Below are 20,356 nucleotides of genomic sequence, written 5' to 3'. Positions count from 1 at the left end.
CCGTCACATAGAGAAACGGCAAAATCTTTGGGAATGGGGGTCCTATGACTGCCCACACCGGACCTGAGGGCCTTCCATCGTTCTTCCCTGCTCCTAGAGAGGATTATCAGTCACAGCAGCACAATCCACATCCTGGCTTGTGATAACCATTTTACTAAGCCCAGAAATTGGCCCATCCGCACACGGCCAGATACCGTGTCATTGTGGATAGCCGTGTCTTAGAGGGAACAGGTCTGGTGCATGACAGCAACTTGCAGAGACAACAGCTTCCCATTCTAAAGCACGGCTCCTGGATCTCGGGGCTCCAGAACGAACAGTTGGCTTGTCTCACTGGGTCACCCGGCCCTCGAGAAGAGCCTAACCTAAGCGCAAACACAGGCAAGCGAGCCAGCTCACTTATCTACCTTGAACCGCCTGTCGTATTTGGTGACCCTGTCAGCAAAATCAATCTTTTCACGCTTGCCCACGAATTGGCGTAGCTCCGGATGGTCATCCATGCCAATGTAATCACCCACAAAGTTCCTGTTGATGCTATTCCGCCTTCTCTCCTTCTTGTTCAGCAGCAGGTCAGAGGCTTTGCAAGGGGAAGAATAGTGTTACTGAGTGGTCCCAGCAAGAAAAAGGGAATTCTACCATACGGAGCTCAGAAACTAGCCGTTAGTTGTCGTGACTGAATTTTGAAGAACTGGGCCTCCATTCAGCCACTGCATGTCAGACCAAGAGGGAGAAACCTGGCTGTGGTCCCTTCTCAAGCCTACTTCTTAGCTTTCCCAGAGAATATTTGTTCCCTTTATGGCTTCTGCTTTTCTTTTCCCAGCTCTTTTATATTTAGATCAAGTAGCCTCTGATAACAAAATTGGGGTGAAGCTTCACCCTGTACTTAAATGGCTACTTCAGGCCTTTGAGGATCAACAGCTTGATTGATTACATTTCTATGGCCACCCAACTCAAACAAAGTGACTCTGGGCAGCATACAAAGTGTCAACAAGAAATATGACCCCCCAAAGGGAAAGCAGCATGGTGCATTGAAAGCCAACTGAAAGGTAAAATAGCAGTCAGGCTCAAGTAGGCTGCAACTCAACCAGGTTGGGGATCGCTCATCTGGAACCATAGTCCTGCGGAGAAAGCCGGTCACGGCTGCCTTTCTGAAGACCTGCTGGGTCAGGGCCAGAGAGGAGCTAAAGAGGATGGTGAAGAAGATCCCCATCATCAGTCTTATAATGTACAAAAACAATCACAAATACCTTCTTCTCTCATTTGTACGTATTTCTTCCTTGCGATGTGTTTCCTCCAGGCCTTCTGGATGGCCCGTGCGTAGCCATCATATTTTCGCTCCCTCATTTCCTCCAGCAGAAATAACTGCAAGAGAAAGAGAAGACTTTTTGCTGGTCCAGCACTTCTGTCCTGAGGCTTCCTGGGTGCTGCCCTCTGGGTCAGCCGAGAAACAGGAAGCGGCAGAATCCCAAAGAAGGAAACTCAGTGACAGAACCACAGGCTGCATTTGAGGCAGCTTGCCCAAAATTTATGGTGCAGTCGCTTTCCAGAGAAGAGGCAAGGATGCGGGCAGAGCAGGGATCTCCATTCAGAAAGGCAGATAGGCTTGATCCCCAGGTCCGCCTGGACGCTTTCTGGAGATCTGCGTCTTGAGTGGTGGAAAAGAGCCTTCGGAAGTCTCCTCCTGCTCGGAGGCATCTCAAGAAAGTTATACTGGAGCTTTTTTTGTTCTGTTTTGTTTCAAAAGTAACTATTGGAGAACAGACCGAGGTCATTCTGCCAAATTTAGAAAATACAGAGCAATTCAGGAAGTCCGTAGATAAACTGAGATTTATCTACTTTAAGGAAAAGCATATTCTACTTAGTAGATAAGAGGAATCTATTTTGGGAGATGGAAAGCCATTGCTTTCTAAGCCAAGCCACGGAGGTGCGCTGCCTCCAGCCAACCACGAAGCCGCGTCCGTTTTGCATGGATGCTGCTGAAGCTCTGGCGTGGAGGGGGCCCACCCGGGAACTGGCAAGTCCTGCAAGGGCCTGCTAGTGAACTGTAGAGACAGTCTTTGAACAGATGTATCAGTCTTGGGCATCCCTGGCGTTTATTCAAAGCTTCCATCCAGAACTGCCAAATAAGAAGCAACAGCCTCACTACTGGAATCAGAGCACCTTTTGCACGAAAGCTGTCCCGGGGTGTGTGTTGGGGTCCTGGGAGAAAGCCTCACCCATCCATCTTACACTGCACTTGTGCCTTAATTGGCACACTGTCATCTTTCCCAGCTGACTAAGTCATGGAAATTGTGGTCTGACGCATTGGATGTGCCCTGCGAAGGAGGGCCGTCTGGGAGTTTAAATGGCCCATCACATGGAAATGACCGAGCCGTGTTTCCCCGGGCTGTGGTCGGCTCTCTTCTTTCTAAACAGTCGCTGCCTCTTCCTCTTCCAGGATTTCCCGTTTGCTGGCTGGCGGAACATCCTGCTGCCCCAGCAAGGTGGTTTCCATGCTTCACTCCGAGCAGTTGCCCATCCAAACAGAGCCGTGAATAAGGTTCACCTCAGACACATTTCCTGTGTGCAGTGGCAGGGAGACCAAAGAACTTTTGGGACTTTTTAATGGATAGAAATGCTTGGCTTCCATTGCTGTTCCTTCTCAAATCAGACCCTCTCAGCCCACTCATGGAAGAGAGACACAGTGGATTCACGCCATACATTAATAAAGCCACAACTGGCTGGATTCATGCAAGATTCCAAGCCCAAAGCATCAAAGCTCTTCATGGCTTCTTGTGTTACATGAACAAGGCCAGTAATTGTATAGTCAACTTTCTACGGGAAATTGGGAATTGTTTCCTCTTTGGCACATGTGCCAGAGGCTGACACCCAATTCAAATGTTTTGGCCCAGGGGAACCCTGTTCCCATCATGCACATCGGGGAAGCAAGGGGGGAAAAGGGGGAGGTGGCTATTGTAAGGCAGGGCCAGTGGGACCTGGCACAGTGCCCTGTGCACATCTGTACCACAGCTCATCATTAAATGGTATGAGGGTGGCACACGGCAGAGGGATCTCAGAGCTGGACTACATTTCCTGGGGGCAGGGGAAGGCTAAAATGGAAGCGGGTCAGAGAGGGGCAGCTTCACCCTGGTACTCACGGACTCTGGTGCTTTGATGAAGATCTTTGTTCTGCCAAGCTGGTATTGGTCAGGATCCATGTTGACAGACTGGAGCAGGTAGAGAACTCCCTGCCTCTCCTCCCCCTTCCAGGAAGGCCAGGTCTCGGGGGTCAGGATGGCGTACCTTCAGGGAGAGACGTGGCACGCTTAGTCGGTGGCAGCCCCTCCGAATGGCTCCAGGCTTATTTCCTGAGAAGGGGGACCTGCCCTTTTCACTGGGCCAGAATGCCTGATGCGGGCAGAGCTGTGTGTGGGAGGATGGACCAATGGTTTGAGTCCATTTGTCTTGCAGTTTCTCCAAAGCTCTACTTTTAGGAGGCAACAGGGACCTTCTGGATCCTTTGGGCCGCAGTTCCCACAGACCTTTGCCATCCACCACGTTGGCCAGGGCTATCCAGACAGACCAAAATGTCTGTCAGGCATAGGCTGTCTCTTCCTAATCTTGATTAAAGCAATAAGGTGCTTAAACTTTTTGAATTATGCAGTTCAAAAATTCACATGGACTTTTATGTAGGAATTCTCTTAGTGTCACCACTAGCCAGAGAGGGGGAAAGTGACACACAGGCTCCGGGGACAGAATCTCCTCGCCTGCTCTCTGCCCAGGTTGGCCATCAAGGGCCAGGTGGGGTGGGGGGGTGACTCTTGTCAAAACAAGGCTGACCAGAGGGAAAGCCCTCCGAGTCAAGCACTGTCCTGGTCATGGACCCCTGTCTGGCCTGCCAGTCGCTTCCTCCCCCCCTCCCCCCGACTGGGAGGTTCCCCTTGAACAGGCTGCTGCTTTCCTGCTCAGCCAGACTGGACAACAATAGGAGGGCAGCGGGGAGTGTGGACATTAGCAAGCAAGGCCAGTTCTGGGGCGGCCAGGCCCGCAGAAGAGGGAAACCCCGGAGACCTTTGGCTGTCCTTCCCTCCCATTTTAATGCAGCCGCGCGGAGAAAGGGATACCTCTGGAGGAATTTTGGGAAGGCGCGTCTGTAGGCGTAACCTGCTCGGCGAACTCGGATGTTTTCCCTGAGCCCGAGGTACTCCACCTGGTGCTTCACCCTGCAGGAAGAAGGCTAGGAATGGGCCCCCTCCCAAAAAAAAGAAAGGGGGCCGTGGCTGCTGTCCTGCGTGCCAAGAGGAGGACAAGCGGCCAGAAACTGACCGAAAGAGGGAAACGTGACCATTTCAGGGGCCAAGCGGCTGCCCTGGAAGGAAGGGCTGCCTGAGCAACGGCTCTCTGGCTCTGCCATTGTGACTGGCCAAACGCTACACAAGGGACCGCGTCCTGCTTGTGCCTCCGCCCCTCCGCCTAGCATCTTTCCAATTTCAGCAGGCAGCAAACCATAAACTATTTTGAACCATCAGATCTTTTTACAACCAACCCTTTAGAGGAATGGTGAGAATATTACTTTAAAAATGCAGGAGGTGTGTTATCCCAGAAAAAAAGCATGCGGTGGGATTTTTAAAGTCTGAATTACAGTGACAACATCAGAACTGGGGAAATAACTGGTTTGGGAGTCACAGAGCGTGCTGGCTGCCTCTCGCTTTGGGCATGCTCACCTGCTCTCTTCCCAGTCGCGAGGCTTTTTGGTTTCGTTGGGCTTGATGCAGCGGATGTAATGGGGGGTGCATTTCATCAGGGTGCCCACCAGGTCATTGGCTTGTCTCTGCAGAAAGAAAAGGAGCTGGAAGTCTGTGGCTCTTTGCTTAGGTCAGCCACAGCATCACCTCTGTCTGCTCCTCTGATAAAAGTGAACCCATCAAAAAGGGGCCCCTGAAGAATTTCACCAATGTCACGGAACCTCTGCGCTTGGCCAGCCCTGAAAGCTTTGCTTGCGAGGACCACTCCATTTGTTTCTGGGCTGGGGGCTTCTCCGCTCCCCCTCTGGTGGGACATCCTGGCCAGGGCCCAGAAAGCAGAGCGGCCCATCCAGAAGCAAAGAGAGGGAAGTGCTGCCACCTCACCACACAGATGCACAAGAGGACAGATCATACCACGTGCACACGTTCACACGCTCACACACAACTGTGATGTCATCGTCCTTTGCGGAAGGGAAGGGACCGATGAAGATATAGCCACACGGTTGTGATGCACATGTGGGGTGGACTGTTGCCAGGTGCTCTTTCAATTGCCTAGTTGGGCGAATCTTGTTTTCCCATTAAATTTCCGTAGGGCTTTTGTTTTTAAATTATTTTTCACAACCCAACATTTGGCTATTCCTGGAGCGACCAGCACCTGCATCCCCTCCAGGTGCAAAAGCCACAAGGACTCGGTACCTATTGCTGCCCCAAGGCACCCACCTTGATTTTGCTGCCGGCGGTGGTGGGTCGGCCTTTCTTTTCGGCTTGGAGATTCTCTGGAAACAGAGCCTTTATAAAAGGCCTAGGAGCGGGGGGGGGGGAGAGAGAGGAAGGGGAGGGCATCAGCAGAGGGCACGAGGCGGCTGGATTTAGTTCTTTGCAGTGCGTAACTGGGAGCCCCCAGAGCTGACCCACCTGGGGTAGAAACTGGGGGTGCAGCTTTCTTCCATTTTTAAGCAGGTAGAACGAGCCCTGGCCTAACCCTGAGAGCAGCTTTAGGAAAGCAGGAGCTGGGAAGGCCGTCTACCCAGCACTGTGCCTAGCCCTCCCTCGGCCCGTGAAGACCAGCCGTCTCCGGGGCAAGGAACCAACGGGGGGGACGGGACTGCAAAGGGGGCCATTCTGGCCCAGCACGATTGCAGGGGCTTTTCTTCTTAAGAAGCCTCCCTTCAGTCCTTGTGTCCTTGTGCAGGATGGAGCTTTCCCTTAGCGTCCCTTGCCTCTCGTGAGTCAGCAACCCAAAAGCCCTTTCAGATTAGCCCAGCGCCTGTTCTGTTGCTCTGAACGCATTCATCTCTTCGACGTCCATTTTAGCCTCCCCAGATCCTTCTGCAAGTCTGTGCTTCCTCCTGGTTTGCTTAGGCGTCCCCCCTTCTAAAGGGAGTTAGGAAGAAGAGCCTTCGTGGCACGGCTGTGACAGTCTGGGCTTTGGGAATGCTTTTCCAGTCTTGGAGAATCCCCGCTGATCTCCTATCGCCACCATTTTGAGTGTCCCACAAAAGCCCTGGCGAGGTCTAAGGTGCAAATGGAGCCTGAGGAAATGGGTCTTACGTACAGTTCGCTGCTTTGCATAAGCTCGATCAAGTCCATGAAGAGAACGTCTCGGTTCCTCTCACAGAATCCATCCATGTCGTAAGAAACCTGATGGGAGAATGGCAAGTGAGGCACCTTCATTTTCTTGGCCAGGAGGACACGTGGCACGGGAGAGGTCCTTCGCCAGACAAGGCTTTGCCAGCTCCTGGGATAGAATTTTGACAAAGCCGGCGATTGGGGAAATCACAGCGTAAAGTAGCTATACCTTTCCCTGGGACCTTCCAGATAAATTGGACAAAAATCCCAACAGGGCCTTCTTGTCTGGGAACGGCAGGCCCTGCCCGAATGCCCCACATGGGAAGGTACCTTTCCTGCATAGTGGTGAATGATGAAGCCCTGATTCCAGCTGTTGAAATGCTCATGAGTCCCAATCTGCATCTGCAGCTTCTGCAGCAAAGTCTGGTCTGCTCCCTCCCCCACGGCGTGCATCGTGGCACAGACATCATCCAAGATGCTCATGATGCCAGGTGGATTCTGGGGTGACCATAGAAACAGGAAGTGAGGATGGATACTTGGCCTCCGTTTTGGATTGAACGGCGTTGGGTGAGTAGGTTTAGAGAGTGTTGTGGCTCACAATGGAGGGGACTGCAGCCTTTTCTGAATTTCGCTCCTAGCTCAGCCAGTCAACGATATCAAGGAAGGGACAAGAGGGACCCTCCCAGACTTACCACTTTGTTCTCTATGAGGTCACAAACTATTTTGTTGTTGAAGTAATCTATGGGATTCCAACGAATTCCTTCCTGAACGTATTCCTCCTGCAATACAGAAATGAAGGCTCAGAGACGCTCCCAAAGGAACTGCGGGGGTCTAGGCTGAACCTGCTGGACTCAAAAACCTGGCAACGTCAGTGCAGCGGGCAGTCCGCGGAAAGCAGGGAACATCTCCATCCCGAAGAAAACCACTCTGCCCCAGGCCAAATTCCAAACAAGGATGCCTCTGTTCATTTATTAATGGCGGCCCAGCTTGTGTAGTGTGGCAGACCTGTCTAGACCCCTCTCCTCTCCGGAGCAGCTCCAAAGCCTGGGGCCAAAAGTTCAGCTGGCCTGCTGCCTGAAGGGTGTAACCGGGGTAGGGCAAACGTCCTCTGCAAGATGTCCACAAGAAATGGCTTTGTGGACTTGCTCGGTGAGGCGGTAAGAACTATTCTTACTTGCCCGGTGAGGGCAGGGCTGGACCTCTGCTGAGCAAAGGAGGAGAGGCCAGAAACGGGAAGAGGAGAGAGGCTGAGATTCATTATGTCCCTGGGCTTCAGGGCTGAATCATTTTGTTTGGAGGTTCTCAGGAGCTGTTGGCTTGAAAGGAGCGAGGTACCTCCTAGGATCTTGTCCAACTGTTGTGGGACTAGATTTGACCTTTGCATCCTTCTCGGGTCTGGATGGAATTACTCAGATGAAGACCAAGTCCTCTTCCTGTTTTCACAGGGAGTGGCTCTCGAGGTCACCTCTGATGCTGGACAAACAGCCTAATAGGCTGCATCCAGGTGAGCCATAACTAAAGATTTGTGCTTGAATCGGCAGGTTTTTCCATTGCACAGAAATCTTCCTCAGCTGCCTTTGATTATTTGCTCCCCTGTGCCCCCCCCGGGAGGGGAACGCTCCAAGCTATCCACTCCTCGGAAACAGTACAACTCAAGGAAGGAGACCCACCAAACTGGTTTGAAACAGTGTCTGTTGTTCCCACCAGGATTTTAGGGAGCAAAAGAAGCAAATGTCCCTGCTGTTCAAAATGGCAGGTAACAAAGGAAAATAAAAGCAGCCTGCCCTTCTCTTTGAGAGAGAGAAGCAGGAAATGGAGAAAGCAGAAGTGCCCTCGTTTTAATTTTAGGGCCCCGTCCAACGCAAACGTGTAGCCAGCCAGTTTTTCCACACTGGGTGGCGAGTCAGTCTCCATGGGGAAGTCATCTGATGCGATGATTGTTCTGGCTCACGAGGCTCCCTCTTAGGTCACTGGATCAGAGGGAAAATATTCCCGCAGCCCAGCCGAGCGAGCGGGCCGTGTTTACTCCCAGGCTGGGCGGGCTGAAGCACAGCTGCTTTCTCTCCCTCTTGCTTTGAAAGGCATTTTCAAAACAAGCTTCCCATCCGGAGGGAGAGAAGGGCCTCTCAGGCTTACCTGCTCTGCCTTCAGGGTGAGCTCGATAAAGATCTGCTGCAGCTTTTCATTGACAAAATTGATGCAAAACTGCTCAAACCCATTTTTCTGAAATCAAAAACAAACCAGAGAAAGATTATTGCCAGGCTCCCCATTCCCGGCTCTGACCGGCCACATTAAGCTGGTCTTTTACAGCGTAATATTTGAGTGACCTTCCCAGCTGATTTGACTGTCTGCTGTGAGTCTTTTCGTGGAAATGAGTGACCTCGGTACTCCAAAACAGCTTCCAAGATTTGAATTTTCCTTAGAACAGCTGCTTTTGGTTCTGTGCCCGGAAAAACTCAGGGCTTCTCTTTTATTTTTGCTAGAGTGCTTCACAGCCCTTTTCTGCACAGCTCCATCCAGACCCTGAATTCTGTCCCAGCTTAAGATTAAATCCTTTGTTTTAAATTAATTGAGGTTTCCAATTATAGGAAGCCATACAATTGGGCTGACATCATCGTACTGCAAAATTTAACTCAGCTCCCTCCCCCAAATGTTTTTATTGCAAAAAGGGAAGATTAATAAAGTAGTCCTGAAACATAAATAGAACTCATTCCAGCAGCCTGGCCTCCCTTCATAGTCCAGTGTGGCCAGCAGTATCACCCTGGGCATGTTTGCTAAGGAATGGTGGCCATCGTGTTTGGGGCCCTCAGGCCTTGGTGAGCAGGCAGAAAACGCAGAGACTTCCCAGCCGGACTGGCCTGGGTTGAGCCGCTTGGCTGTGAGGCTTCTGCTCCTGCCCAGGGAGGGACCAGACCATCCGATGGGCAAAGAGGAAAGGCCACCTTCGCTGGGTCAGCAGCTGGAACTGGCCACATGGCAAAAGCCTTGCCTTCTGCTTCAAGCCAGCTGGCCATGACCAGTGCTGTGGCCGAGGGCTTTAGCTTCACACTTTTACCCCCTGAACAGACCCCAACGGTGCCGGGAGGAAGGACCGTCCTTCCTTCCACGAAAGGACTGGTGGTTTTGCAGCTGCAAAGCTTCCTGATCAGTCTGGAGGACTTTACCTGAAATATTTCAAAGCCGTAGATGTCCAGGACACCAATATTGTATTCCTGGTTATCTTTTGCCATCGCCCTGTTGACAGACTGATGAAAGAAAATGGGGGAAAACGTATTTCCATGAAAACAAGGAAAGCAGCTTTAAAATTAAAGTGTGACAGTGAATTGAACCTGAATAAAAAGCAATAAATGCCCTTGAAAAGCTGCAAGGCAGACCATTCCCTCTGTGCTCTTGCCCGAAGAAACGGATGCCAGTTCCTCTGCCCCACCAGCCATAGGGGCTCCACACACACACACAAACACACACCTCCTGCAAGGGCAGCCCCCTCCCAATGGGCAGAGCACCTTGGAATCTCATCTGATGCGGCTGCTTTCAAGCCGCAACACGGAGAGGTGGGGCTTGAAAGCAGCCCTTGCAAATCGCTGCCCTTCGCATATCCTTCTGAAGCCTCTTCCAGGAAATGCTGCTGCTGAGGAGTGGCAGGGAGAAACATGCTTTCCTTGTGGACCAGTGGAACAGGATCGGGAAGGATTTATGCCTTTATTGTTTGCAACTCTGTAAATTGCTGGGATGGCCAAGTGCAAAGTCTGCAATAAATGCCTAAATAATCCTCGTGCTGGACCCCACCCTTCCCTCCCTTGACGTGTTGAAGCACCACTTACGTCCACCAAGTAGCCGAAGACCCTGGCGTGAAGCGCTTTGGCCAAGGCGTCCCTGGTGTAACACGCTTGCTCTACGTTGAGGGTCACATGGATGGATTCTGATTTGCCGCCCCATTTGCTGTCCATCTGCCTGCTGGTCAGTTTCTCTTTAAGGCGGCCCTGGTCAATTCCCAGGAGGAAAGCAGGGAAAGCCAAAACTGCAGGGTATCAAAAGAAAACCACAGTGAGGCAGCAAAAAAAAAACCAAAACACGGAAGAGGAGGGGTCTTTTTTGTTTAGACACCCCCACCCCCATCCAGGACAATGGGCCTTGGGTCATTATGTAGATTTCCTTGAGAAAACATTCTGTGTCTCCCTCCCCCCCCCCCAATTCAGCCTCCGGTTCTGAACACCACCTGGGTGGAGGAAGAGACACTCCGCTGGAGAACGTCCATTGCCCCTGCGTATCTTGCTTGTAAGGACGTGGCTCTTCTTGAGGATGATCCTCTGACCTGATGCTGCACGCACAAAGCCCGGGGACCCCTCGGGGCATCTCAGTCACTGCTCCACCCCAGCCCGAAAGGGCTACCTACACTCTTCGCTTTCCACTGCAGCATAGTTGCCGACTTCTTTGAAGCTGAGGTTGCCCAGGTGGAGCACCCCGGCCACAATCTGGATCACCAGCGCCTGCTCCCCCGCCGAGAGCCCGACGACCTTCATGGCGTGCTGCAAAGGTTGAGAATGGGAGGAAAAGGGTTAAAAGATCATCTGGAGAGCTCAATCAGTTTGGATCAATTAACAGCGGTAAATATTTCTGCATTATTTTTAGAGCGTTGGGAACAGCTTCTGTGTCATGGTCCTAAATCAGGCTTGTGCTTTTCTCTCTGAAAGGATAAAAAGAAAAAAAAATCATTTTAAATGAAAGCAGAACATTCAGGGAGGGAGCCCATGTGAAGGCCTGGCTCTTCCATTGGTGCAGGTTGCCTGTTCTCGCCACAAGAAGCTAATTTCAACTTGCGGTTTTCCAAGCATTTTTTAAAAATAGTTTAAAAACACAATAAGCAAAAGGTATAAATCTCTGAAACTATAAAGCAAAAACTACTTTTCAGAATTTATGCTCTCCAGCTGTTTCTCGCCATGTAGCACAGCAAGGCAGAGGAGACGTTTAAGCAGCAGCAGAAGAGAACTTAAAAATCTTCCTAAATGGCTAAATATGCTCTTTATGTATTTATTTATTTGCTTGCTTGCTCATATTGAAATTTGACTTGAGACTGAGGATGTTATTCTTCATTTTGTCTGACTTCTCAGTTCAGGGAACAAAGCCGAAAGTCAAGGAGGGAAAAACGGGAACCTTGGAGAACCAGAGGTCACCCCAAAACCTAGAATTGTTGGCAACAAGCAAGGGCTCCTTCGCCAGCCAAATCAAGAAGGGAGAACCAGAAGATGAAAATTGTGGCTCATAGGCCGTACTGAGATTTTAGGGGAAAAGATGGCATAACGGTCCATTTTCTTAAAACCACCTCCAGGGATCGAAAAGAGCTTCCTCTTTAAAAGTCCCAGGCCTTTTGTACAGAATGGCTAATGGTCAGCTTGGCATTTAAGTGCCTCCTCCAGCCGGTGGCTTCTCAGGCACCCTCATCATAAGGGACCCCCACTAGCTATTGCTGCCCTCCCACCCCATTTCGGGCCTTCTAGCCGCTTGGCTAATCTCAGAATTAAATGAGGCCAGATGAGAACAAGGGTGGACACGGGAAGGGATTCCTCTTGGAACTCTTTAGCAAAAAGCCATTTCATTGTACATGTCGACCTTGTCTTTGTTCTCAGAGAGCTGCAGTTAGGACCCTTTTCTCACAGATGCTGTTCTTATCAAATGGGGGGGAAGGGGGGTAAACTTACTAGAGTTTCCTGGAAGTCAGATTTGTCACTGATGTCTTCCACTTTGTAGGATCCTGAGAGGCTCAAGTAGTGATAATAATCCATGCTGGTGATGCCAAGGCTGGTCTTTTGCTCATTGGAGGCGCCTTCAATCAACTGCAGGAAATACACACACACACACACACACACACAGAGGTAGGTTAGCCCACTTTGTGTTGTGTTGGTCAGAGGGAGAGAATTTGGCTTGAGGGGATGGAGCGCTGCTTTCATCCTTAGGAGGGCTTCAAAGGAGAAGAACCAAAACTACCCCTGAGAATACATGCCGGGCTCTGGGCAGGGAATCCCCACCAATGTTGGCTTTCCAGAGCCGGGCCCAGGAGAAGCGCCCAGGGCAGGCAAAAGGCCGGCCTTGGCTCGGGACTGGGACTAGTCCAGGGGAGCCCAGCAGTCAGTTTATTCCACAGGCCGTCCTTGCCGCAGGACTGCAAATTAGGCACTTGCTGGCCGGGGGATGATGGGGGAAGGGGGATGATGGGGGAAGTCATCCAAAAGCTCCAGGTGCTCTCCCCCCCCCCCCGAGAAGCAGGAGCAGCCAAGCTTGCCAAGAGGTTCGAGGGGGGCTCTTCTTCAACCTCCCCACCCCCCATCCCCAGGCAACCTCTGACCTGGTAAAAAATGTGGAAGCTCCTTTCCCCGGGATTCCTCATGACCACTCGGGATTTCTCCAGCAGGAAGTTGGAGATCTTGCCTCCGTCTGGCTCCCCACCTGGACTGAACTGGATTTCAAAGTATTTCCCCTGCAACAAAGGGAGGATGTCGGTGGCTGAAGGAGGGCGGTCCAGACACGGCTGTGGGGCCGCTTTCCCTGAGGGGAGCAAGAAAGCCTCCTTTCCTTCCTGGGGGCCAAAACGGCATCAGAGTGGATGCCTGGCTCTCCCCTTATATTCCCCCCACCCTTCACCCCCAGGTGCAGAACGGAAGCGGGCAGAAGGAAGGGTGGCTCTGGGCCGTCTTGTACCACTCTGGCAAAGCACCAAATAACATGACTCACAAATCTGCTGGAGTTGTTGTTGCGAACCGTCTTGGCATTGCCAAAGGCCTCCAGGAGAGGGTTGGACTGCAGAATGATATCCTTCACATGCTGGAAGCCAGAAAGCGGAAGTCAGGCCCTCCTCCTCCTCCTCCTCCTTTTGCCAGATCATCCAGGTGGGTCCTAGGCAGGAATCTCCCCTCCCCAACAGCTACAGGGGAGAGGAGGCACCTGTCCGTCCGCCTCGACCCTTCGGAAGTGACCCAAGCAGACTTAAGCAATGGGGGGGAGGTTAAAGCGGCCTCTTGCTACACCCTAGAGCCCTAGCCCCCTGCTTCCGGAAATGGGGCTTTTCTACCCAGTGATGTCCACCCTCAACATGGGATACCAAAAGACCCTTTTACTGTTTAGCACTCCTTGCATTGATGCCCTTTCCTTCTCAAATCTTGCAGGAGAAACAGATTGAACAAGGTTGCCATTAATTACACCAGGATTGGAATCAATTACCAACAATCTCCTTTGCAGTCAGGAAGACTCCTGTCCCTGCTCTACCTGTTTCCTGGCCACATTGCTGCCTAAATCTGGCTTACAGGGGAAAAATGGATCTCCTCCCCTTCCTAGAAATAACTGAGCAAGCATATTTATAGTGTGCAGTGAAGCCCATTCCAAAAACAACAGTCGCTCCCTCTCTGGCTGGTTACAGGCGGGCTGGGATCTTCCATGGCAACGTGGGGAAAAAGACATAATCAACAAGACTCTCACAGTGCCAACAAATTACAGCGAGACCCAAGGAAAGCAGCGGCCTGGCTTGTCCAGAAGTCCCCCGTCTAGTCTCCTCTTCCTCCTCTCACCTGCACTCTGGGGCCTCCTCCGGATATTTTGGAGATGTAGCTCATGATGTACTTGGCTCCCACAGTCTTCCCAGCACCACTTTCGCCACTGAGGAAAATTAAGAGCAGCCTCTTGTTGCAACCATTCCAAGCAGTCCTCAAGAAAAGACTTGACCTCCTGCAGTTCCACCTGCCCCGAGCAGGGAGATTTGAACCCCCTCCCCACCAGTCATCCTGCCTGGACCCCTGAACTATGACTGATGCTTTGTTTCCCCTCCATCCATTGGGAGCCAGGGTTAAAGCTGAGGGTACCATCTTGCATTGCCAGCCAACCCTGGTTTGCTAGGCTTGGACGTGGTGCGTGCTGCACTCTAAGGCACCAGCAACAGAGGCTTCCACATCCTTGGCTGCAGAAGGGGAGAAAGGAGCCTGAATGGCCCCCACTGCCAGACCGAGGCTTAGGGCCATCCTGAGCAGCTGTGCTCTTGGGTGCTTGAGATCCTGTTTTTCTGCAAATTTGCATGGTTTCATCGATCAGGATCCTGGTGGATCTGCTGAGTATAAAACTCAGCAGGACAAGGATGCAATATTGATGAGCCACAACGAGCAGACCCAGCAAGGCAGTTTGACTCCTTCCGAGTCCTCCAGGCGTATCCTCAAAGCCCTCCTGGGAACAGTGGCCGTTCCAGCCAGCGAGGTTCCTTGTAGGGCAATTGCTTTCTATTGCTTTTCCAATAAGTAGCAGACAAATGCATTGCCTTTTCTACTTCAGTCCCTCTCAGGGCTGCCCCGCCAGACCTGGTCCGCAAAAGCCTTTCAAACATAAAGCTAGGATGTGTGACTAAAACCACTAGGAAAGAAATATTACGAGAACTCTATTTTGGTACCTATTAGCTGTTCCCATCTACAGTTACAAAAATACTGCAGTGCCTATTGAAGACTTCTGAAAGTCAACACAAAGAGAAAAAAATCAGCAGGAAAAAAAACAATGAGGCTCAAAAGTTTTGGCTTAGCGTATGACTGTGCACATACCCACTGCAGCTTAGCATTTTGGGTCAAGAATGATGGCTTCTCCAACAAGCCATGCTTTAAAAATCTTGCTTAACATCTGTGAATGCTGTCAAAGAATTTTTGCAGTCATTCATATCAAATGTAGTATTATAAATCTTGCTGTTGCTTCCTTTTCAAAATCCCTAATACGCCTAAGTTTTTTGTAAAAAAAATAAAATAAAGAGATCGATATACTTGGGATGATAAACTTAAAACTGGTGATTGAAAGCAAAATCTGCTATGTATTTTCTCGGAAGTTAATCCCACCAAGATCAAGGAGGTTGTTACCCTGGGAAACTGTGATTAGGATCCAAAACTTAATCTGGCAACTCCGAGTCAGGACGCATAGGGCATGAGCCTGCCTAGTGCCGCTTGGGGTGTGTGTGAAAGCCCTAATAAGCAGGCATATACATAGAACGAAGGCTACTGCTAAGCTTGTAAGCCGCCCTGAGTCTTCGGAGAAGGGCGGGATATAAATGGAATTAAAATAATTTAAAAACAATAGTGAGGCTCAGCTATATGCTAAAATAAGTCATGGTCGATGCGTTATCGAATTGAGTGAAAAATCAAATGTACATTTGATACCAGAATAAATAGGATTTTGGCTGCTGGAGCTTGCGGCCACGTTCAAACTGTCCTCAGCCAGCGTGCTTGATGGAGGTTTGGAGAAAGAGTTCTCAGCTCTAGGGCAGCCCTTCTGCTCTGGACTGGGCAGCATCCCCCATGCAAAGAAGCATGGATCTCCTGGCCGTGGCCAGAGGACCCTCCTAGACCAGGCCCCCCCAAAGTAGCACTCGCCCACCGCCCTTCAACCAACTCGTCCTAGAGAACATCAGGTCTCTGCCAGGCCTGCCCCTTCTCTTGAGGCACTATTTGGCTTGCCCGAGAACCTGTGAGTAACTTGGGTGGAGCGTCATTCTTCCTGTTGCTGGTTTGAGGGCTCCTTTGCTTCAAGCAAAGCCACCTCGGAGGCACCGTCAGCAGCCCCTTCTCAGGACTAGGAAAGCCTTGCCAGCTCCTTTGCGCCCGCAGGTCACCCCAGGACTCGGGCCCCCCACCACTCCCTTCTTCCTTTCATGGCCTGTGTGTATTCCGAGACACTTCCAGTGCCAGGAAAAGATCCCGGTGACGTCTAAACATGAATATATTTATTTATCCAATCTATCTGCTGCCCATCTCGAGGTTCAGATGACTTTGAGCGTCAGAATGTTCATAGAGAGGGGAGAACACCTGTGTTGTCCCTCTACAGCAAAGTTGTATGCCCTGCCCAGCTGGAGGGCAATTGCAGCGTGCCAAGCTTCAAACAAAACAAAAAAGAAAGAACTCCTAACCAAGCCTCTCTTTCCGTCCTCAGCCGCACGGAAGACGAATTCCTGTAAGTGGCAGATACTACTTTTTTTTTAAGCTTAAAAAACCAGAAATAGAAATAAAAAAGCCACAATAATGACAAGTTGGGGAGAAAAAACCCCAAACTGGCCACTTCCAGGCTAAGTCTGTGTGCCACAAGCAAAGATGGAAGAGAGGAGGCCTCATTTATCCTTTCCCCTCTTCTCTCTTTCAGAAATGGCAGTGCGAATCCACTGTTCTGCCCTCGAGCATCGCGGACCCTCGAAGTTAATGTCCCAGGGTGAGTGGGGGAACCTCCCAAGGGGGTGGGAAGCAGGATTGGGAGACCCAACTGGCCCAACAGAATGTCAACGTTTTCTGACAAAGAACTGTACACTTTCTTCATAGACCAAAGAGACGTTCTCCCCCCTCTGGATGGAATGGAGACACTGGACAATTTTTGCAGGTGGGATCAGTCATTGCTGTGTTTACCTGCTTATGCCTCATTCATCACTTTAACTCCATTCACTTCTACATTTAAGGTTCAGCTATTTCATCTTCTCCCGTAACTTTGCACTTAGAAGCGTTTCCTCGGGCCCACTTGACTCCACTGTGCGGAACGTCTGGGTCCATTTCAGCGATCCCTCCTTTACATCTTTCTGCAATAGACCTTCACCCCTGTTCATTTATCTTGCCATCCATGCCCTTGAGCTCCATAATTTTCCAAAACAAATCCCATGTCCTTCTCATTCAGAGATTCTCCATCCATCCATCTTAAGAGCCGTGGTGGCGCAGTGGTTAGAATGCAGTACTGCAGGCTAATTCTGCTGACTGTTACCAGTAGCAGTTCGATCCTGACTGGCTGAAGATTGACTCAGCTTTCCATCTTTCTGAAGTCAGTAAAATGAGGGCCCAGATTGTTGGGGGAGCAAGATGCTGACTCTGTAAATCGCTCAGAGAGGGCTGTAAAGCACTGTGAAATGCTATATAAATCAAGTGCTAAGTACTATCCCTCCATCCCTGGATTTGCTTACACTAAGTATGTGCCCTCATCTCAACAACAGGCGTGGGGTTTCTCCCCCTGGCTTCAAAGCTCCTTTGGACAACAGGAAGGGGATGCCACCTGCAGAGCCACGGACATGATGCTCCCTCTCTCCCTCCGGCTGCCGCCAGCCCTGCCCAGGTGCAGAAAGGGAAGCCAGTCCCTTACCTGATGATCACACACTGGTTCTCTCGGTCAATTATCATGTTTCGATACATATTGTCTGCCAGGGCGTAGATGTGTGGTGGATTTTCATACTGCGCCTAAAGAAAAGCAAGCAGTGAGGCACAACACGAGAGGCTGTTATAAATACAAGAATTGATTAAAAGATCCCCTGAAGAAGAAAGAGACCGGCCAGAAACACCTGTCCTGTCCCACTTGGGCCTGTGGAGAATGAGGCTCGGTGAGTAAGAAGCAGGGAGCCATGGGAAAAGTGGAGAAGCTTTTAATTCATTTTTTAATGAAAATAAGTTTTGAAAAGCTGAAGAAAATCACTTACGGCTCCCTGGTACATTTCAATTTCTTTCTCTCCAAAATACGGCATCTGCTTGAATGGATTGACAGAGATTAGAACGGATCCAATGTAGGTCTACATTAGGAAAAGTCAAGGTTGGTGTCATTTCAAGAAGCACAAGGGAAGCGCCCCCTCCTCTTACAGTGGACCTGAGCTGCTCCTCAGATTTCACCTGATACGAAGTTTGATTTGTTTGATTTCCATCTTCAAAAGCAAATGGATGACTCAACCTGTGGATGGTCTCATTGCCTGCCAGGGGAGTTTAGGCAATAACGGCAGCTCTTCGGTTACGTCCGTTCGGGTCAGAGCACTGAGTCAGCACTAGAGTCCAGCCTTTGGGGCAAAGGGCAGCCTCTCCTGCCCTTGCTACCTCACCTGGGAGGCCAGGAATCCAACCTGGCAACTCGGGCCTGCAAAGGATGGCCTGTCGTGAGCTTTTAGCCCAGTTAATAGGTGTCTGCCTCACTGTTTCGCTCCCTTTGCATTGGAGGATGTGTGACAGTCCATGTTGCCAGAAAGGAGCGTCCCCTCTGGGGTTGCAGGAGAGAGAGAGCAGGGGCTCTCCTTCCGCCCCTCCCTTCTTTCCAAGTCAACCACAGCAGTTTCCCATATTGGTGCAGAGCCGCAAGCTTTGGAGATGGGTGTCGGTGTCTGCTTCATGCAGGCACTACACCCAGGATAGCCACACCTACCCCTTGCCATTCAGCACGCCAGCCCTGCGAACATGGACACAATTAGCGCTCAGTCCTACAAACAAAATCCCATTGTTTGGGGTCAGTAACTGCAGGACGATATTATGCCACTACTTAAGCAAAGAAAACCAAGGCAAACAAGCCACCCAGATGGTGCAAAACAGAAGAGATCCGAGAAAGGGATCCACCCAGGTCATCCAGATGCAGCTCAGGAATTGGCTGGTGAATGAGGACGGTGAGCCTCCTTCCATGGAAAGATTTCAACTGCCTTTCCCCATGAGGGCCACTTTGCAAACCGTCACCGGGAATGAGAGATGCAGCTGCCGCCACCGCCACAACTAAACAGCCGGAAAGACGAACCAAGCTCAGACAGGCGAGGCGCTTTGGGCTGCCTCTCTGAGTGGAAGAAGGAAAGGGCCCCAGCCCAGGGCCTCCCTCCAGGAAAGCAGCTCTCTCTGCCCTTCAAGATGGAGGGGTTGGCAAAGGAGGACTGCTGAACTCTCCTGCTTCACCACAAAATTCTGAAAGCCTGACTGTCCCTCTGCCCCCCCCCCCGCCCTCCCCAGGCCGAAGAAGAGAGCCGCCTTGGCTCTCCTCCTCCCCCACCTTCCTCCCGGGGCAGATGCCTGTTTACACAAACATTCTTGCATTCCTTCTCCAAGGTTACTTTCAACCACACCTTTCCCTACTTGGCCAAAGGCTGAGCAGTTCAGCCGCCCCCTCCCCTCCCCACCCCCCCAAGCAAGACAATCTCCCCAGGGCAAAACAAGGCCGCTGGCTGGCTCTTCTTCAAGGCTTATTTGCTCTTCCATCCTATAGAGAAAGCAAGGTAAACAAAGCCACTCAGGTCTGTGTGATAACAGCAGCTCCCAGAGGGATGGGGCCCTGGGGGCAATTCCTCCTTCCTCTGCTAAGCAGGGAGGGAGATTTTGGAGAAAGAGCTGCCTTTCAGGATGCCCAAGAGGCTTTCTCTATCTCTGATCCTCGGATGGAACCCCCCCCTCCCCGCCTTCATTTTGCCCTGAGCTCAGGGTCTCTCTCCGCACTGGGGCTCAGTAGCATCAGCCAAGGAAGGGCAAGGCCTGCACCCCGCTCTCTTGCGGCCCAAGACTAAACTCTGCTGAGGAGCTCTGAATGGCTGTCCTTGCTGTGGAGAGCCTGCCAGTGTGTGAGAAAGCAGGAGGATGAAAAGGTCAGCTTTCTCAGGTGACCCTGCCAGCAGCAAAACAGGCCTGGCAGCGGGGCCAGCCACCGCTTTCCCGCCCTGGGCTGCTGTCTTCCAGGCTGACATCTGGCAGAGAGTAAACCCAGTGGCTGGCCAGGAAGAGACTCTAACCTGGGAGGCTCCTGTCGGCTCCTATTCTCCGGGTCAGAAGCCGGTGAATAAACACCCACCCGGCAGGGGAGAGTCGCCACCACAGACTCGGGAAAGGATACAAAAATAAAGTCATCCAGGTATCGCTTCTTGAGGTTTTCCACAATGGAGTCTTCTGAGATCTTGGAGAGAAGGACCATGTCGTCCACACCGCTGTGCTTAACATTGTGGCTCTGCCAGTGATACCGATAATGGCCCTTGCTCCCCTGTGGGAGGAAAAGACCGGGGAGCAGGTTAATTAGAAAAAGGGAGTGGGGACGCCCCCCACCTTTCCCCCACAAATGGTGTACCTGTGTGGAGACAGAACCTCCTAGGAGGCGGATTCAAGAGATGGGGAGGAACAGCACCGCCAGTAACAATTACAGAACAAAAAGTAAGCAGCTTCATTGTTAACAAATGATACACGTAGTATATAAATAAATTCTGCAAGATACATAACTGGGAGGTGAAAGGGACCTTAGAAGGGATACGGTATGAGTAGCATCTACTTAGTTTGGGATTCATTGGGAGATCTTTTTAAGGTGACCGTCCA

General features: G+C 51.1%; 2 protein-coding genes across 10 annotated transcripts in view; one reads left to right on the top strand and one right to left on the bottom strand.

Moving 5' to 3' along the window:
* The window catches only part of FAM81A (family with sequence similarity 81 member A), a 43,657-nt gene that overhangs the window by 7,597 nt on the left and 15,704 nt on the right, over positions 1 to 20,356 (top strand). For 4 of the 7 annotated variants that reach the window (XM_083371507.1, XM_083371505.1, XM_083371504.1 and 1 more), the window contains exons 3-4: positions 16,437 to 16,502; positions 16,610 to 16,667. The gene's annotated coding sequence lies outside the window, so the exon portion shown is untranslated. Of the gene's footprint in view, positions 1 to 6,887; positions 7,795 to 16,436; positions 16,503 to 16,609; positions 16,668 to 20,356 lie in introns of those variants that run through there. The other 3 variants (XM_083371508.1, XM_083371509.1, XM_083371506.1) reach the window with 3 other exon arrangements.
* MYO1E (myosin IE) overlaps positions 1 to 20,356 on the bottom strand; it is a 34,484-nt gene that overhangs the window by 6,012 nt on the left and 8,116 nt on the right. For 2 of the 3 annotated variants that reach the window (XM_083371497.1, XM_083371498.1), the window contains exons 2-21: positions 19,887 to 20,030; positions 17,743 to 17,832; positions 17,412 to 17,506; positions 13,847 to 13,934; positions 13,017 to 13,106; positions 12,631 to 12,762; positions 11,987 to 12,121; positions 10,684 to 10,816; positions 10,112 to 10,308; positions 9,455 to 9,535; positions 8,427 to 8,513; positions 6,983 to 7,069; positions 6,621 to 6,788; positions 6,277 to 6,362; positions 5,442 to 5,523; positions 4,701 to 4,807; positions 4,101 to 4,199; positions 3,135 to 3,279; positions 1,245 to 1,359; positions 405 to 574 (exon numbers count right to left, since the gene is read on the bottom strand). In XM_083371497.1, the coding sequence (XP_083227623.1) occupies positions 405 to 574; positions 1,245 to 1,359; positions 3,135 to 3,279; positions 4,101 to 4,199; positions 4,701 to 4,807; positions 5,442 to 5,523; positions 6,277 to 6,362; positions 6,621 to 6,788; positions 6,983 to 7,069; positions 8,427 to 8,513; positions 9,455 to 9,535; positions 10,112 to 10,308; positions 10,684 to 10,816; positions 11,987 to 12,121; positions 12,631 to 12,762; positions 13,017 to 13,106; positions 13,847 to 13,934; positions 17,412 to 17,506; positions 17,743 to 17,832; positions 19,887 to 20,030 (2,331 nt within the window). Of the gene's footprint in view, positions 1 to 404; positions 575 to 1,244; positions 1,360 to 3,134; positions 3,280 to 4,100; positions 4,200 to 4,700; positions 4,808 to 5,441; positions 5,524 to 6,276; positions 6,363 to 6,620; positions 6,789 to 6,982; positions 7,070 to 8,426; positions 8,514 to 9,454; positions 9,536 to 10,111; positions 10,309 to 10,683; positions 10,817 to 11,986; positions 12,122 to 12,630; positions 12,763 to 13,016; positions 13,107 to 13,846; positions 13,935 to 16,693; positions 16,876 to 17,411; positions 17,507 to 17,742; positions 17,833 to 19,886; positions 20,031 to 20,356 lie in introns of those variants that run through there. The other variant, XM_083371499.1, reaches the window with a different exon arrangement.

This window comes from Vipera ursinii (assembly GCF_947247035.1).
Source record: "Vipera ursinii genome assembly, chromosome: 11".
Classification (NCBI taxonomy): domain Eukaryota; kingdom Metazoa; phylum Chordata; class Lepidosauria; order Squamata; family Viperidae; genus Vipera; species Vipera ursinii.
Note: the sequence above shows the minus strand (reverse complement) of the source record. Positions and strands in the feature narration are given on the sequence as shown.